The 20,006-nt window shown below is 45.9% G+C and overlaps 1 protein-coding gene across 1 annotated transcript in view; it reads left to right on the forward strand.

The window, feature by feature from the left end:
* Positions 1–20,006, forward strand: part of TTYH1 (tweety family member 1) — a 461,219-nt gene that overhangs the window by 253,901 nt on the left and 187,312 nt on the right. The window contains 1 exon segment of the mRNA XM_069636812.1: positions 17,811–17,922. Coding sequence (XP_069492913.1) covers positions 17,811–17,922 — 112 coding nt within the window.

Here is a 20,006-nt window from a genome sequence, read left to right on the forward strand (position 1 = left end):
CGAAAACACAGCAAGCGGACCCCACTAGTTTACATACTCCACCACGTTCAGCAAGAATGACATCTAATGCCATCCGGTTCTGAAGCGCTACCAATCTGATCGCTTTCTGCTCTAAAGTCATATTATAGAGTATATCTGTGGTCCGGTTGATGGTTCTCTCCAGTACTCTCGCTAGTTTCCTGATATCCTCGGAATTCGCTATCTGCCCAAAGAATGGAAGGAATGATTTCGCTACATCTCCTAAAACCTCTGCTGGAGTGTCGCCATTCTCGTCCCGCCGTGGACGAGCCTTCGAAACCTCTACAGTACTTGCTATAAAAACCCCAGGTAAAAGGATTCCTAGATAACAAGTTCCCTGCCAATCCCTGGGCAACCATGGAAATGCTACATTACCGTAAACAAAATAGATAGGTTCGCCTACATACAAAGGTCTGTCTTCCCCAGTCAAATTTGCAACGTTGGCACAACCTTTAAAATCTCCCATTGACCGGGTGCCATTCCTCTGTATGCAGAAAGAAACTGAATCGGGGCTATGGTTAACAGTATAAGAAGGAGGCACGGCATCCTTATTGCCTATCAGAGCCATTTTAAAGGAAATCAAAGATTGGAAAGGACGAGACAGTCTATCAGAAGGCCTAATAGAAGCAATATTGAGCTTACTCCTATTTGCGAAAAGCGAGCATCCCAGGGGAGTCAGAACACGTTTCTCAAAACTATTCAAATTAGGGCCATCAAAGTTCCCCGAGATGCTATCGTTCCATCGGCCAAAGAACAGTGCTCTAAGTGAAGCATAACAAGCAGTTGTCAAAGGTAAAGGGTGAATATACCAACCTAGCCCCTTATCCCCATGTTGCGGTAAATGCGAGCAGATCCAACAATTGGTTCTGTTAAAGATTGCATGGGTAGCATTCATAATTAGAAGTAGAGTGTTATTTTGATAATTCCGTCTATGCAAAAGATCTCTAGGTGACAAGGTATGTAGTTGCACAGAAGGAGTGGGAACAACAGTTATATTTTCAACAGGTAGGAAATCATTCAAAGGGTACATTCTCTCCAAATACCAAAACCCATAACCAACAGTTACTAAAAGTCCTGTGATTATCACCAGTAGACAACAAAACGTTTTCGGGGCCCCCATACATATCTGCTCATTGTCTCTCCTAGTCACATTTTTGTCCAAAAGTTCAGTACGAACGGTAGCGGATGCGGGCATTGTCGTCTTCAATCGAGAAACACCAATTGTTCGTTTGCTGGCGACTCCGGTCGCGCGTCTTCTTAATGTCTTTTCCCACAACCCTTAGCCAGCAGAACCCTTTATGCAATTGGGCCAAAAAAAGGCAATCCCTCAAATTCTTTCAATTGTACAGCAAGAGCCGTATTGCAAATCTATCTCCTTGGGCGGAGATTATACTTCACAGTTTCCGGTGCAAAAGAATCAGCAGACAGGATGTCGTCACTTCCCACAGGAGGTGGCGAGTGAACGGAAGTTGGATCAGAAGATGGCTGATCCACAAACGATGCAGTGGGAGAGCAAGGAGGCAAGATGGCCGTTTTGTCGGGCCTTACAACTTCCGGAACGGCCTCCGATACTCTCTCTCCACCGTCTGCCGTTTCGGGTACGTTGGTTTCAATGTCGGAAAGGGGTTCTGCGTCTTCTGTATCGTATGGCACTGGGTGTGGGATCCATTTGGTGTGGCCTCTGTGGATCCAGTGGCGACGTCCTCCTACCCGCACTGCAGTCTGAGTGACCAGGAGCACCTGGTAGGGGCCCCTCCAACGTGGTGCGAGGCAAGACGCTCTATCGAAGGATTTAACGAGGATCCAATCCCCTGGTCGTAGACTATGACCGGGGCCCTCGTACCTCACCGGCAATGCCTCTTGCACCTGGTGATAAATTGAAAACAGGTTTTTAGTCAATTGGTTACAATAGTCGGAGAGAAGTACATTTTCTACATCGCGCAATGCGCAGCTTTTAGGCAAACCCCAAATATTAGCAGGTCTCCCCATTACCACCTCAAAGGGAGAGAGCCCGTCTTAGTTTGAGGGGTTGTCCGCATTGAAAGTAACACGATCGGTAAGGCGTCCGGCCATTTTAGTTTGGTGCCGGCACATGTCTTAGCGAGCTTGTTTTTTATGATACCATTGTGTCTTTCCACTAGTCCGGCGCTCTGAGCATGTCTGGCCGAATGGAATCGTTTGTCAATTTGCAATGCCGTACATATCTGTAGAATTACAGCAGCGATAAAATGCGGACCATTATCCGACCAGATAACTCTCGGCAAACCGAACCGTGGGAAGAATTCCTTTAACATGGTCTTTGCAGTGGTCATGGCTGTAGTGTCTTTAACAGGGAAAGCCTCAACCCACTTACTAAAGGCGCAAATGACCACAAGGACATATTTTAGATTGTTACATCGCTCCATTTCAAAAAAGTCAAAGTGAATCACTTCAAACGGGACAGAAGGAGGCCCAAAGCTATCTCTTGCAGTTGCTGTCCCCTTTCCCACATTGTGTTGTAGGCAAATCATACAATTTTGGACATAATGCTGGGCAATTTTTGAAATCTTATCATTTACCCAGACTTTCTCTAACATTCTCGTGATCTGTTGAGCGCACACATGTGTGGGACCGTGTGCCATGGTAACCATCATTACTATATAGGCATTAGGAAGCAACCATTTCCCTTCAACCATGTCCACCCAACACCCATCATCATCGAGTTTCCCCAAGCCCTCAGCCCACCTCTTGGATTCTTCTAATGTGGCATCTGCTTGGATATCCCGTACAGACCCAACACCCTCATCCATTGCATAGGCATCTACAGTCTCCCTTGAAACATACATCTCCGTGAAGAGATCAGAGGCAGTTTGTCTAGCTATTTGATCAGCGACAGCATTCCCTTTCCCTACATCATCTATAATCTTGCGATGTGCTGCTCACTTAATGATTATCAGGGAGCACTTAATGATTATCAGGGAGCCATGTTGGATCTTGGTGCCATGCGAAGTTAAAAACCCTCTCTCTGACCAAAGTCTCCCAAAGTTGTGAGCCACCCCAAAGGCATACTGGCTATCAGTATATATGTTTACTGTTAGCCCTTCGGAAAGCTCACAAGCTCAAGTCAATGCTATAATCTCTGTGGCCTGCGCAGAGTTATGCGTAATTCTCTTGGTCTCCACAACCGTACTCAATGTAGTGACTGCATAAGCAGCTGTGGATGTACCATCCAGTAGTTTGAAGCAGGAGCCATCACAAAACAGCTCCCCTTGTGGGTTATCCAAAGGAGTGTCCCTCAAATCAACTCTGCCTTTCGTATCTTGTTCAGTAGTATACAGGCAGTCATGTGGCTCTTCGTCACCGCAAACAGTATTTTGCGGGAAAGGTAGGAGTTCAGCCGGATTAAGAACGCAGCACCTCCTAATTTGAATGTGGGGAGCAAACAAGATTAATTCATATCTTGTCAGTCGTGTGGAAGTGAGGTGTTGCGTTTGGGTTTTGTTCAATAGAATATCTACAGAGTGAGGCACCATCAGGGTTAAATCATGGCCTAGGACCATTCCCTCACTCTGTTTTACAGACGCAGCAGCAGCAGCGACAGCGCGCAAACATCTTGGCAAAGCGCATGCAACAGGATCAAGGACGGAAGAGTAGTAACCGCATGGCCTATTATTCCCTCCATGTTCCTGCGTTAATACAGCCAAAGCACATCCATCACATTCATGCACAAACAACACAAAGGCCTTCTCATAGTTCGGTGTGCCCAAAACTGGCGCCGAACATAATGCAGTCTTGAGCAACTCGAATGAATGTTGATGCTCCGTATTTCATGGCAATGGCGAAGAAATACCCTTCTTCGTCAAGGCCAACATCGGTTTTATCACTAGTGAGAAGTTTGGGATCCATAACCTACAGTAAGAAGCCATACCTATCAAGGCTCTAACTTCCTTTTGTGTATTTGGGACAGACATGCCAGAAATGTGTTTTATTCTTTCAGGTGTCAATCTTCTTCCCTCCTTTGACAGGAGATAGCCTAAATAGGCGACCTCCTGGCAACAATATTGAAACTTTTTAAGCGAAGCTTTGTGACCATGCTTAGCTAGATGGATGAGCAACAACACAGTGCCCTTTTTACAAGAGCTCTCAGAGTCAGCGGCTAAATGCAAATCATCAACATATTGAAGCAACGTGCAAGTAGGGGGCAATCGAAGGGTATCAAGCTGCTCTTTCAAAGCCCTACTATAAATACTAGGACTCTCAGTATAACCTTGAGGTGCACGAGTAAATGTGAATGAGCGTCCCCCTAAGGTGAACGCGAACAAGTATCTACTATCCTCATGTATAGGAATACTGAAGAAAGCATTCTTTAGGGCCACAACACTGAAGTGAGTAGCCGTAGCTGGAATCATGGTTAATATTGTCGTCACATCAGGCGCAATCGGAAATTGCGGAGCGATGACTTTATTAATGGCACGTAAATCAATTATAAAACGAAATGGAATTGCATTATCACCTTTTTTGTACACGGGTAAAATCGGACTATTGCACAAACTTCCTGCAATCTCCTCAATCACCCCACGATGCACAAAATCGGAAACAATGCTCTTCAAAGCTCGCTCGCCTTCAACTGAGATCTTATACTGTGGAATACGGGGCAGCTTAATTCCATGTTTCAAAACTATTTTAACAGGCTCAATCTGCAAAACACTGACATCATTGTCATCAACTGCCCACAAACACTCTGGTACATTACTGAATTCTGGCGGCAAAGGTCTAGTCAAGAATTGCGAAACAGAACATTGCTGTGGTGAAATCGTCAAACGCACTCCATCAGAAGAACAATGAATTACCGTATTTAATTCCTTCAACAGATTCAACCCCAGCAAATTCTCTCCACAATTCGAAGTCAAGAGAAATGGACAGTGGTCCGTAAAGGGACCCAAAGAAATAGGTACCGGTGAAGAAACCGGACAAACAACTGGTGTGCCAGAAAACCCTACAGAAACATTGGATTGCCCTGACAGTGGAATGTTTGGAACCCGAGAATGATCAATGGAGCACTTCTGTGCTCCAGTGTCTATCAAAAATTGATGTTTCCTATTTCCCACTACCATTTCAACGTAGGGACCTTTCTGATTAACGAGAATAGGTGTAGGTTCCAAACCCTGCTTCGGGCAATCCTAACGAAACAAAATATCATCAAAAGGAAGCTCTTCAGATAGATATGCAGCAGAAGGATGATAAAATATGTTTCTAGTATCCACACTCGAAGTCTGATTATCCTGTGAAAAAGGTTGTTGGGGATCCTGCAAAAACTGGCCTCTACCAGGGCCCCCTACACCCGGGCGACCTCTGGATCATCTACCCATATTGCCAAATGTGTTATTCGACCTCTGTCGAAGGACGGGGCATTGTGCACACCAATGACCCTCCTGGCGACAAGAGGCACACTGGTTAATATTCACAGGACCCAAGGGCACATTCCCTTGTGGAACATACTGACCTCTAATCTGCGAACTACCCCCTCTGGGGCCTCTAACAATTTGCTGTAACAATACTTTAGTCTTCAAATCACCTTTTCTCTTCTCGACTCTATCTTTTTCATTATTGACACGGTTCTCGTAGTACTGAGCCATGTGCAGTACTTCTGATTGGGATTTTGCCTGCCAAGCGCTCTCAGAAGACATAATTTGTGACTGGATGTCAGGCAGCAATCCACGTACAAATTTGTCCACAAATAATCTTTTCCCAGACTCTGTGCCTAAGTCTTGTCCACTGAAATCCGAGAATACCTGTTCGAACCGATTAAAGAACTAATTCTCTTTTCGGGGATTATAGTTTTCAGTTTTGCAATGATTCTGTCAGGCAAAGTTAGTATCACCTGAGGTGGTCTCTCACCAGCTGGCCTTTCCCCATCAAGCCTAACTATGTTAGCCCATGTATCTCCCAACCCTGGTACATCGTCTATAGTTCTAACTTGTTTCCACAAATCTACAGGCAGGAGTACAGGGAATAGCAAATCAATGTCGCCTAGGGTAAACATTGAGGACTGCAAAACAAACTCTATCTCTTTATAGAACCCTGTCGGATTTTTCCTAATGTCAGGAATAGTTTGTCTAATAGTATTCACTTCCTGTCGTGAAAACGGGATGTGAACAAACTGCGTTACATAATGTGCAGGAATGTCCACAGCAGGTGTACCTGCTGCAGCATTAGCAGTAATCTCAACCTTTGGGACAAATGTCGGAGGAACCTCTCTCATAGGCAACTGAGATGTAGGCAACTCCGAACGCTTACTAATCAACAGAGCTAAGTCGAGCGCTAAAGCAGTTGAAGAAGTGTCAAGTGAAAAAGCTCTCTTATAAATGCTCAATAACTCTGTGGGACAACTAACCTTTCTCTTTAAACATTCATCCTGCAGGTACTCTACCATTACCTGTATCACTTTCCTCTGCATTTCTAGCGTATATTGACTGTATGTGTCATATACCTCAACTGGAGTTATCGATATGTCTGAAATCCATCTAATCGCATCTTTTGTACAAATTTTGCGCCTCCTCAGATGTCGATTTACGACACGGAAGAAATCGTTTCTGTACATACATACTTTCTTCTTCGTCATCCTCATTCCGTAACCTTTCCAACTCCTTTCTATACTCAAATATCCTCTCAACATGCTCATGTACCTTCTCCACAGTGTCTCTTGAAAACGCTAAAGTATTCAGGTCCCTCAACCCTTGTGGGAGGTCTGCATTATTTAATTTACCCCACATTACACATAAATGAATCCCTAAACCTTCAATGAAAACATTTTTCTCAGGAAAATTATCCATATTAGAAAGTGTGGCAAGAACATTAGCTCGATCATCTCTCTCCATACAATGCTTAGCCCATGCAAACAAATCCTGTTTCTTTTCTGTAGGAACAGTATTACAAGTAACAATCCTCGACCCCGCACCCTGATCAACTACAAGCGGTACAGAACTACTTGGGAGTGAGGGTGCAGGCAAATTCAATGGAGGTACTATTACTGGTGCAATGGAAAGAGGCAGAGGAGCAGGTGGAGGAACAACAACCGGAGGAATAGGAACAACAGGTTAAGCAGGAAGAGCAGGAATAACAGCAGGAAGAGGTACAGCAGGAGGAAGAGGAACATACGGAGGTGGTGCAGAGGCACCAGGCCTTCGTTCATTTAACAATTTGTCGATAAACTCATCAGAAACATGAAGATCTTTAGAAGGATAGATTTTCTGAATACCGAGTGAGAAAGCCCTGTCCATATTCCTAACGGACTCAGACTGTTTGTCCTGATCATATAACAACACCTTTTCAGCATTTGTTTTATGACGGCGCACATGTTTTTCCCTACTTTTAAGCTGCTGCAACGCTTCTCTTTTCCAATTTTGCAAAACATCAAATGCTGCAGATCTGGCCTTCTTTTTTAACAAGACTGACTCTAAATATTCAGTACGAGGGATCTCAAAACTACCATTGACTGGCCACTGAAGTTCGGAGGCATGTCTGGTTTGTCTGTGCCAAATTTTATTAAATACTACACTTCCAATGCCATGCTTACAGTACATAGTACATGCCGGTGACCCCTCCTGTGGTGCCGGACGGCTAAATTCCAAAGATTGTCTATCGCTGCGGAATAATGCCCTAAAGCAGCTAGACAATTTCCCAGGCATTTCTCAAATACTCGGTGTTACCTGGTCAATAGTTTTGTCTGCAGATACAATGCGCCAAATTCAAATTGTCAGGGTTGAATTGAGAGTCGGGTAATGACTCACCTGACCAAACCTAAGGAGGACCGATCGGTTTACAAAGGACTTAACTAACAAATTTTACCCTGTGTATGGTGATTTCGGCAAATCTGCCCGCCTCAAAAAATTGACCCTCGTCAAGATGCCGTCTCAGACCACACGGCTATCGTCCAGGGAACGGATCGTGCAGCGCTGTTGAGGTGTCGCGTCTCGTTCAGTCGGGCCCGTTATGTCACACCATCCGATCCCGTTCCGATAGCGTGCGTCAACCTTCAATAATCCGGCATCAATCTTGAGGGTCCCTATTCGGGCGCCAACTGGGAAAACAAGGAAATAATATGAGGCAGGGTAACCAAAAAGGAAACACACCAAACACAGGTTACAAAAGAACATACAAAGTACTTTATTTTATACTGAATCCAGTTACAAAAGAACAAAACAAAATTCAGATAGCTATCGACCCTCAGTACAACACAGCGAACTCAGGGCCACCCAGAACAATTTAAAGAGCGTGAGGAGCGCAGGGGGATCGTGGATGGCCTCATGTGGTGAATGGGGCCACCCAGAAGAAGGAACAGTGGAGTCAAGTCCCAGCCATGATTGCCACAAGAAGACAGAGCCCCAGCCAGCCTGAAACCAGCAACACCCTCCAGCCCAGCACAGCCCAGCACAGCCCCAGCACAGCCGGCTCGTCCACTAGATTCGCAGCCAGCCATCATTTTTCCAGCACCAACGACAGAATCATGGAAGGTACTGTGAGGAGTGACTGACTGCAGCAGTCACCCTATTGTCATGTAGTACATATGGTGTAGGTTAATGTATATATATGTGTGTAGTTATATGTATTTGTAATTACTGTTATGTAGGGGATTTGTTAAGTAGGGGAAGAGTAACGTTTGGGGTAGGTGTTAGGTGGTATGTTAAGAAGATTTAAAAGTTAAGTAGGGGTAGGATGTTAAATATATATTTATGGCCATTAATTTAAAACGGGGTAGAGGTGCCGTGGCTTGAGGTAGTGGGATAGTGTGGTGCCTGCCTGAGGCCGCCTAGTGAGATGGAACAACCCACAAAAATCCTCCGCTGGCCTCACACTCCATGTGGCTGGTACCCGAGTTTAAGTAAGGGGTTTGTTGCGCCAGGCTCAACCTAAGGGTCCCCGAGACCCCTCCTACGAAGGGTGAACTGACGTAGCAGGTCCCCAATCAGCTGGTGCTCACCCCGGGGGAATTCTAGGGGCGGAAAAAGTGTGTTTATAAATAAAGAGTGGGCCCCGTTGGGATCCCTATGAAAATCCCTCCGGTGTCTGTCTCCATTAGTGAGCTAAAAACTCAGGGTGTAGGGTGTAGGGTGCAGGGTGCAGGGTGTAGGGTGTAGGGTGTAGGGTGCAGGGTTTGCAGGGTGCAGGGTGCAGGGTGCAGGGTGTAGGGCGTAGGGCGTAGGGTGCAGGGTGCAGGGTGCAGGGTGTAGGGTGCAGGGTGCAGGGTGTAGGGTGTAGGGTGCAGGGTGCAGGGTGCCGGGTGCAGGGTGTAGGGTGCAGGGTGCAGGGTGTAGGGTGAGGTTGGATTCCCTGGTAAAAGGCAAGGAACACTTTGTTATGGTCATGCTTTTCTGTAGGGAGAGCAGCTGACTGTAACATTGTTTTTATGGCACAGAGAGTGTATTTCCCATTTGTCCCAACATTTCCTAAACCACTGCTTGTCCGCCCCACTGGTAGACAGAGCTGAATAAATTCACCTAAACCCCGACCAACCTGATTTTCAGTGTTCGGGGTTCCTCGGAATTCTCAACATTTTAAGAAGTTCGGGTGTTGAATGTTAAGTTAACGCCATGACAGTGTTAGGGGGTTGAGAGTAACTGTAAACAGTGGGTAGAAAAGGCCAGAGTCCTTTTGCCTGAGCAGATGCAGAAGAAACAGAGAGTCAACTTGCAGGGATAATAGCTTGCAGCTGTTGTGCCATTTGTTTCACTTAGGCAGCAAAATTAACTCTTTGTTTTCATCTTGCAAAAACATCATCCTTGAAGAGCATCCCGAGAAGCAGTGGTCGAAGTGAGCGGGAGCGGTCGGGAGCGGTGCTCCTCTAATTTTTTTTAATTACCTTTTACAGCTCCTATACTTTTATTTTAAAAAGAAACCGTTGCGGAATGGTTTTGTTTTAAAATAAAAGTGTAGGAAGCAGTTGAAACTTGCCCTTTCAGTGCACCGTTCCCTTAAACAGCAGGTGCAAGTGTTTGGTGGTGTGTATTGTGTGTGGGAGGGGACGTGATAATGGGGTTTGTGGGGAGTGGGTGCAGGCCAGCAGGGAACATAGTTCCACTACTTCTTTTCGTACACTTCGACCACTGCCGAGAAGTGCATACAGTACCCATCGAAGCAATAACAAAAGGACACATGGTGCCTCATGGATGCTTGGAATTTACTGACTCAGTCCAAGCCCAACAATTCTTCAGTTAGATAGCTCACTAAGTTAATGTACTTGCCGCTCGTAAAAGTGTATAAACTACAGGCTGGAATGGTGTAAAATAGCCTGGCGGCTGAATCCACCTGCTGCAAACATCTATAAGTCATTTAGGGCTCAGAGGCACAATCATGGCACCAACTGCAGCGTGCACCCCCCTAGGTTGATGAAATGCACCCCATTGAGATAGATAATAATAGTGCATGTCACTGGCACTGCTATGAAACCGCAGGATTATGTCAGCATGTGATGAAGAGAAAAGTGTTATTTATATTCTGGCGTGTTAAAGGGTTACAGTAAAATAGCATTATAAAGATCCGTACACATAGAATATAGAGGTGTGCAGTTACAGGTACTGATAGATACAGCATGCAGTCACGCATAGACACACACAAAGCCACAGGCGCCCACAGTGGGGTCTGGCGAATAGGGAGAATGAGATCGGTACCATTCATTTACTGCGACTGCAAACCTATCGAATGCAAACACGCCTCTCTGTTTTCGCGATTTTCGCAGTAAATATATCTGTGGGGTGGTTAAGGGTAATTCATAATCTAATGGGGTTATGAGGGTGTTGCGGGGGGTCTCCTCCCGCATTTAACGACGAAAATCGGGAAACAAATCGGCATTTTTGCATTCGATAGTTTGTATTGGCAGCGATCACATAGACCCAGTGAGATCGAGCAGCAGGGCAGTGCCTTTGTAAGGCAGCAGCGTTCTCCATATGCCATCCTAGCCTTAGAAATGCTGGCGGTGCAGAGCAAGGGTAATGTTTGTGTCAACCTATTGCCTATGAGAGGCGGGTGGGGCTTGGGAGGAGTCAGTGAAGTGTCTTTGTGGTGTCCCTTGAAAGCCTTCGGGGCTAGGACAGAGAGTGCCACGTGACCCACTCCCTGCAACATGCTGGTCAGGTTGAGGGAGCGTCAGCCACATACAATAAAGATGTCTCTACGACTTTTATGGCTGGGCAGAGTTTGCCATGTGTGCATCCTGCATCTGGTTAAGTCTCTCACAAGCAGTGGATGTGACAGACTCTGCCACTGGTGTATAGGTCGGCAATATGTACATCTATGTCATTCATTCAACATAATACATAGTTAGGCATTTCAGTGGTGGTCATTTTACTAATCTCCAATGTCTTCAAGTAGACCTTGTTGACTTCCGATTATGTGTTCCGGTTTTCTTTAAATATATGATTTTGATGTCCTTGGAAGTAGAAAGTGATTGTCTTGTATTCTTCCTAAACTATATTAGTTACCTTTTATTTATTTCTCAAACACTGGAAGCATCACCGTAATATTTGTCCTTTGAAACACAGAGCTACTTCACTATTTGGGTGGATATATAAGAACAGCGGTTGATCTTACCTTAGGATTTCCGCAATCCAGAAACCTTTCAAAAACAATAATTTATTATTTTTAAAGAAGAAAAAATATGAAAATAAATAGTAGCAAGGGTACATTCTTCTGTTTAGATGTTCAAGTAGACCTTGGCATGGCTGTCCAGTGATAAAGTCTACCTTGTCCTGCGGCGGATCAGGTTCGCCATTTTCACCCATTTCAAATGTCCTTACTTTATTCACTTCAGAATGCTAAAAGCATGAGTTGTTCTTACTCAGATTCACACAGTTCTCTGTAGCAGGTGCATTAACATGCTGAGATATCTTACTGACATTGCATCTGGATAACATTTACAGATACACAGTCATCTTTTTCCCTTTGCGTAAGCACATCCTAAACCCCTTCCCTTTTTCCCGCCGCATTGCCGGCTCACCCAGTTCTTCCTGCAGCCTTTTCCTGCTTTGGAGGTATTCCTTCAGTGTCTGTTTTACAAAACGACTGGCATTGCCCTGGAGGTGTATGGCTCTGAAAGGAGATGCGGGCAGGTCGATGCTGTAAGAAAACCTCACGAGGGACCAGCAAATAATCGCACTTGGAGATTAAAGGGGATGCAGGCCCCACTTTCTAAAACGTGTGTTCAGGCCTAACCACAAGGAAGTGTTCAGGCCCACAGGGAAGTGTTCGGGCCTACCCACATGGAAGTGTTCAGACCTACCCAGAGGGAAGTGTTTAGGCCTAACCACATGGAAGTGTTCAGGCCTACCCACAGGGAAGTGTTCAGGCCTACCCAATTGGAAGTGTTCAGGCCTACCCACAGGGAAGTGTTACCCACAGGGAAGTGTTCAGGCCTACCCACAGGGAAGTGTTCAGGCCTACCCACAGGGAAGTGTTCGGGCCTACCCAGAGGGAAGTGTTGAGCCCTACCCACAGGGAAGTGTTCAGGCCTACCCACGTGGAAGTGTTCGGGTCTACCCACAGGGAAGTGTTCAGGCCTAACCACATGGACGTGTTCAGGCCTACCCATAGGGAAGTGTTCGGTCCTAGGCCTACCCACAGGGAAGTGTTCAGTCCTAGGCCTACCCACAGGGAAGTGTTCAGGCCTAGGCCTACCCACAGGGAAGTGTTCAGACCTACCCACAGGGAAGTGTTCAGGCCTAACCACATGGAAGTGTTCAGGCCTACCCACCGGGAAGTGTTCGGGCCTACCCACAGGGAAGTGTTCAGGCCTACCCACGTGGAAGTGTTCAGGCCAACCCACAGGGAAGTGTTCAGGCCTACCCACAGGGAAGTGTTCGGGCCTACCCACAGGGAAGTGTTCAGGCCTACCCACAGGGAAGTGTTCGGGTCTACCCACTGGGAAGTGTTCGGGCCTACCCACAGGGAAGTGTTCATGCCTACCCACAGGGAAGTGTTCAGGCAAACCCACAGTGAAGTGTTCGGGCCTACCCACAGGGAAGTGTTCAGGCCTAACCACATGGACGTGTTCAGGCCTACCCATAGGGAAGTGTTCAGGCCTACCCACAGGAAAGTGTTCGGGCCTACCCACAGTGAAGGGTTCGGGCCTACCCACAGGGAAGTGTTTGGGCCTACCCACAGGGAAGTGTTCAGGCCCACATGGAAGTGTTCAGGCCTACCCACAGAGAATTGTTCAGACCTACCCACAGGGAAGTGTTCAGGCCTAGGCCTACCCACAGGGAAGTGTTCAGGCCTACCCACAGGGAAGTGTTCAGGCCTAACCACATGGAAGTGTTCAGGCCTACCCACAGGGATGTGTTCAGGCCCACCCACAGGGAAGTGTTCAAGCCTACCCACATGGACGTGTTCAGGCCTACCCATAGGGAAGTGTTCAGGCCTACCCACAGGAAAGTGTTCGGGCCTACCCACAGTGAAGGGTTCGGGCCTACCCACAGGGAAGTGTTTGGGCCTACCCACAGGGAAGTGTTCAGGCCCACATGGAAGTGTTCAGGCCTACCCACAGGGAATTGTTCAGACCTACCCACAGGGAAGTGTTCAGGCCTAGGCCTACCCACAGGAAAGTGTTCAGGCCTACCCACAGGGAAGTGTTCAGGCCTAACCACATGGAAGTGTTCAGGCCTACCCACAGGGAAGTGTTCAGGCCTACCCACAGGGAAGTGTTCAGGCCCACCCACAGGGAAGTGTTCAAGCCTACCCACATGGAAGTGTTCAGGCCTACCCACAGGAAAGTTTTCAGGCCTATCCACATGGAAGCGTTCAGGCCCACCCACAGGGAAGTGGTCAGCCCTACCTACAGGGAAGTGTTCAGGCCTAACCACAGGGAAGTGTTCAGGCCTACTCACAGGGAAGTGTTCAGGCATACCCACAGGGAAGCTCAAGCATTTCCCACATATTTTCCCTCAGAAAGCGACAGAAAGGGCTGAATGCTGACCCATATAACCCGCATTGATGAGGTATTCACTATCGCATATGTAATGTAATACTCCCCATCATCATCAGCAACATCATGTGGCTCATTCAGGTTCATACTTTGCTAATCAAATTGCAATTGGTTATTTAGAACGCGCTCTAACCCTGTGTTGTTCCGCGTCATCTTGCTTCCAAGGCGAGCACATTGCCCCTGAGCTATACTCCCGGCCCTACACAGCAGTCCCCCACGAAGGGAGTTATTTGGCCTTAAAGATGTTTAAGAAAAAGAAAATGGCTGGAGGAATCCGTTGTGATGTCTGGAAACAGTGCTGACAAACATATCCAAACAGTAGTGCTTCATGAATGGAACATTACTTATTGCAGAGGCCTGCACTCAGACAGAGGTGGCCAATGGCAGAGCTCCTCCGCTGCAGAAGCCACCTCTCATTACTCTGTGAGAACGGCGCTGTCACCACTAGCGGATTCTCTGCAGAGCATCTGGGGTGCAGGCCACCATTGTGCCAAAGACCGAGCAGCCGAAAGGAAGGGGGCATTCAAGCAAAGTACACAACGAAATGACGAGTGCAAATGTAACCCTTGAGAACTAAACAGGGGCCTTCCCATTGAGCAGATCCACTCGTTCAAGCCAAATCCGAATCTGCAATCACACCAAAAGACTTTGGCACAATTCATAAAAAACACATGTAGTTGTTATGAGCTTCACAACATACACAAGTATGCCCTCTGAGACAACAATAGGGCCTAGGACATCATGTTGTAAGGAAGCCACGTCTCAAACCAGTTCATTAGAACAAAGCTGTATCTACAGGTGTGTGTGTGCCTGTGTGTGTGTGTTCGCGCGTGCGCGTGTCCGTGTGTGTGCTGAGTACTGTGCCTCCCTTATTTCTATATGGCACAACATTTTCTGATGGGAACATGTATTAGTTGCATCAATCAAATGCACCTGTGTACTCTAGGTGGTGTGGTACCTGCAGTGTTGGAATACTTAATGGGCTCCCCTACTGAACTGATTGTAAAAAATAAAATTGCTTTTATCCAATTTCACCCAAAATGTCTGCTGTAAATTGAGCCAATAGTTCTATTATTAAAAAAAACAATCTTGTGCGGGGAAACCACCAACCATTCCCCTCCTCCACTGCCGCAGTGGCTTTAGAGTCACTTCCACTAATTTGGGGTAAAATATTTACACCAAACCAGTTTAAAAATCCACCAGCCGGCACTCTTTATTATGATCCTGTCAGTTTTCATCGACGGTGCTGCCCGCGATAGGTGTATTTTGGATCCAAACAGGCTCCTGTCTGATTGAATTTAGGACCTCGGATTTAGAAGCTTATGCCGCGGCTTTGCAAAGCTAAACACCAGTGATGATTCTTAAAAGGCCAAGATAATAGTGTTTGCTATATTGAAATAGACCATGGCCCTACTCAGGTATTGCCTCTTTTCTTGGCTCAAAACATGAAAATATTCATTTGATGAAGCGTCTGGATGTAGACTCTATGATAACAGCTTGGGAAAAACCTGGTCCAAATGCTAATAGCTATACTTACGCATATTTCTTGTTCAGGATAATTGCTGTTCAAAGAGAACTGCACCTCCCTGGGCATGATGTATGACACTGGCCTTATTACTGGGTCATAGGCAGAGCCAATAATGCCCCTTTCCCCCTGGCCCTTTTCCACTCCCCGGCACTTGTGCGATCTCAATTTCACTAGTAATATCGCTGTCTCTGCCCTCCCTCTGTTCCCCCTTCCTTGCCTCGTCGCGCCCTGAAACACTTGCATATAAGCGTGTTACAAATGCCATGTCATATCATATCATATCAATATGAGCATGTTTTTATGTGGAGATCCCTGCATACATTGGCAGTGCTAGTATCTGGGTTGGAAATGTCATTAGCTGGGTCGGTACTGGTGAGAATGAACAGACTCCCGGGTTAGGTTAATGATTCCTGCAAAGTAGAGAAAAGAAGAGATCACCAGCGGAACTCGATCTGCCTGCCTGGCAACGGGTGAATGGATCAGGATAGTGGCGAAGATCTTGGGTACCATACAGCGCTTGGGTAGGTAGGGGTTGACACCAAGCTGGGGCAGGGGCGAGAACAGCCAGGGAGTGTGGTTGTAGGGAATCAAGGGAGCACTAACAGCTGTGGAAATGAGCATATATATATGGTCTTACCTTTGTTGAAGGCAGACTGGATGGTGAAGAGGAAGGTGATGAAGGCAGGGTCACTGAAAATGAATAGACAAGCTCTTTTCTGCCCCCCCAGACATTAGTCTCTGAGAAGGAGTATTATCTCCTTTGCTTGGTTCTCCTCAATCCTTACACAAAACCTTTACCAAATAAAGAATACCTAACTATGAAAACCTAGTGTTCTCCTGGATTGCCGTGAAACTAGAATAACTTACTGTCATAAATGTGTGTGAAGCGCCCCTGCACATCTACTGGAAGTCAACCGTTGCAAAGATACTGAGGGTTTCCGTCTGGGCTCTTAAGTAGTGGTGAACCGGTAGTGGTTTTTTAGCACTTGCGGTTCACCATCATGGTGATGCCTGACTAGCGCTTGGCGGCCCACCATCTTGAGGGCAGGTGCCATGCCAGATGCCAGGCCTGCAACACTATGCATGTCCGGTGTCCCCATTGTGCAGGAACCTGTAGGCGCGGACCTCCCCCGTGAGCAGGGTGAGTCCAGGGGGCCGAAAAGGTGGCCGTGGTACGGCTTTGGAGCGGCACCGCTCCCCGCCGTACTGGAGTGGTCTTGACAGGCAGAGCCAACATGGACAGGCTTTCGTTCTGTGGTGTGAGTGAATTATTGGCAAAAACAACATTACAAATGTGTGTCTAAAGGTGGGACTAATGGCAGGTATTGGTGCAGCCATTCTAGACCTGTTTTGTGACACTGACCTTATTACTTCATTATGGGCAAACCAAATATTAGCATGTTTTTATGTGCGGATACTGGCACAGCCTGCATGCCATGTTTTCCTTCACTGGCATTAGTGCATTATGGCCAAAGTCATTATGAGTGTGTTCTCATGATGGATTATTGGCATATACTAGCACGGCCAGCATAGACATGTTTGCTTACAGATGAATTACTAGCATTATGGGAGAAACCAACATGAGCGTGGTGTTTTGTGGTATTACTGGCATATATAATAACATCAAACATGAAAGTGGTTCTAACACTGGTAGAATACTGACATATATTGTGAGCAAAGACATCAAGAAAACGTGTGGGAATATGTTCCTTTGTGCTGTTGCTGACATGGCAAATCTAATTGCACATTTTATGGTGTTTCACTCACTTTTTCACTAAAAGTGTGCTATAAACAGTACCATTCAAAAATAAATTCACACGGGGAGAAGCCCCCCGCGGAACCACAGATGCCAATGAGCAGGATTGTATTTACCTGGCAGGAAGAGATAGGTAAAATCCTGAGCTTCTGTTTCGTGCATTAACCACCTTGCTGTGGCATTTGTTTTTTGTTTGTGTATCTGCATCCTCATGCCTTCATTGGCATTGCTTGCCCTTGCCCACTGTCTTGAAAATGCATGGTTAAGACCACTTTTCACTACCCATCAGTCATTTTAAGGTGCATACTTACTCATTCATATTTTTTTACTTTTTAATGCGTATTTGTGGCATCAATATAAAAGAAAAAAATCTATTCACAAGTCTGATTTACAGCTGGAAAAATCTTAGTTAAAGGTGCCTGAATATCTAAGGGTGACTTTGCTTTCCCGCTCAATGTGTGACCCTGGCTAGTTGGTGATTCATTCATTGTTAGTGGATTAACCACCAACCATGTGATACTAAACCTATCATTGCTTTCTCTTTCTTTCCTTAGTGCTGGGATTGGCATTGGTTTCTATGGGAACAGTGAGACAAATGATGGCGTATATCAGGTCACCTACTCCCTCACGCACGCCAATCACACGCTGACCTCCATTGAGTCACTGGTGAGTAGCAAAGGTGGAAACACCACGACTGGCCATGATGATGAAAATCTTCAAAATCAGAAGAGACCAAAATCGGTGCATTTCTTTCTTTCTGTGCATCATTTTCTTCATCTTTATGGTATATTGCCTTGCACGGTTCTCTCTATCTCCTTCTTCCTTTCACTTTATTTGTTTCTACTGTATTGTTGATTATCTGCTTTCCATTTCTTCCACTTTCATTCTCGCAATTTCTGTTTTTTTTGCTTATTTCCTTTTCCCCAATATTTCCATGGCCTTTGATTCACTTTCCTAGTTCTTTTATGCATCCATGTTGCTGTCTTTATTGTGCTCGTTTTCCTATATCAGGTTTAAGCCTTTCTTGTTTCTAGTTTGTTATTTGCGCCCTTTGTTTTTTTTGTTCATCTATTTGTTCCCCAGGTCTGGAGTCCCCTGAAAGGCCTCGCTCCTAATCCATCATTCCTCAATCCTTGTTGCACACGGTGTCCAATGCATCTATTTCAGAGAGACAGAGAGAGAAAGAGAAAAAGCAAAAGGATTTGACAGTGGAAAAGTGAGAACGTGAAAATTAGAGCATGTTTTGCTTTCTTGTGACAATTCATTCCTATCTATGCTTAATTGAAGCAGCTGAACCTTTTTAAACTAACTCCTCAACTGATATCATTTTGGGGGATTTTAACTTGGGCGACTCGGACCCTAATGACACGGAGGCCCTGGACTGACTTACTACTCTTGCAGAGTTCAACCTACTGCAACTAGTCAGAGGCCACACGCATGAGAAGGGCTGCACCATCAACTGGATACGTGTCAATCAAAATGTTATTTCAAATATTAGCGCTATGAATTGTCCATGGTCAGATAACTCTTTGATATGCTTCGATCGATTAATGGCCTGTAAAGCCAAACCTACTCATGCTAATACATCTAGAATTGGGTGCCAGGTTCCCATGAAAATCACTTATCAGACTATGGCTTGTATGCTTGAACCCCTGCTTGAGGGCTCTTTCTATGAAAAAGTCCTTGGAGCAGAAGGTCAACCTCTATCATGCTGCTCTAAAAGCAGCCTTGGACACTGTTTCTCCACTAGGTTAAAAACATTAAAAACTCAGAGAAATCTTGCCACAAATAGCCCTGAGAATATAAATCTCTGTATGATTAAGCAGAGATCAGAGAGGAAATGGCGTATACTAGGTCTTGATAAACGCAAACTGAAATGGGCCATGGCACAGGCCCAATATAGATCAGTAGTTTGATTGGTACTGGCGAGTCGTGCTTAGCGTCTAAAATAATGGTTGTTCAAAAATATTAGAAAGACCATAAGTCTTGTGAAGTCTTCATCCGTTGATAATTTAGTCCCAAAGATGAGCTGACATGTGTTTCAACCTAAGTCGTCCTCAAGGCCTTTAACTCAATTACTAGTCGTGTGGATCCAGTATGTGGCAAGCTGATTAAATAATGTGGATCCCTCCAAATGTCTTAGAAAGTTACCTGTAGTACAGGGTTAATCCCAAGGTAGGAACTCTTTCTCCTCGTGCTACCTCAATGGTTGACTTGCAAATGTCAAAGAGTTCGAATCCCTTGGTGATTATGATTAAACAGAGATCAGAGAGCAAATGGCGTATATCAGGCCTTGATGAACGCAAACTGGAATGGGCAATGGCACAGGCCCAATATAGATCAGCACTTGCGGCTTCAAAAAAGGAGGTGTATAATAACAAAATCCCCCCTGATGAACACAATTATTGCCAGGGTCCAAGGCGGAAGGTGACAGGAACGGGGCGGGACATCACAGGTGAGTAAACATAGTCAGGGACTCTGGAGTAAGTTTCTCAAGAAGAGATGGAAGGGCGTGCCCCCCAGGCTGCAGGTTACACAGCTGTCACAGTTGTCGCCTGGGTTGTGAACAAGTTTAGTTCTCAGGGGGCTTGGTGTAGCCAGACCTTAGAGTCCCTGTTTCTGTCCAGGAGCAGGAGCTATTCAGTGCAGCCACATACAGTGCAAGATGAAAAATGCATTTGAGACAATGAAAAGTCGTGCAATACATTGAAAATGAAAAATACAGAAAACCCATGGTAAACAACAAGTGA

Source organism: Ambystoma mexicanum, chromosome 1q, assembly GCF_040938575.1.
Source record: "Ambystoma mexicanum isolate Mex_15411 chromosome 1q, UKY_AmexF1_1, whole genome shotgun sequence".
NCBI lineage: Eukaryota > Metazoa > Chordata > Amphibia > Caudata > Ambystomatidae > Ambystoma > Ambystoma mexicanum.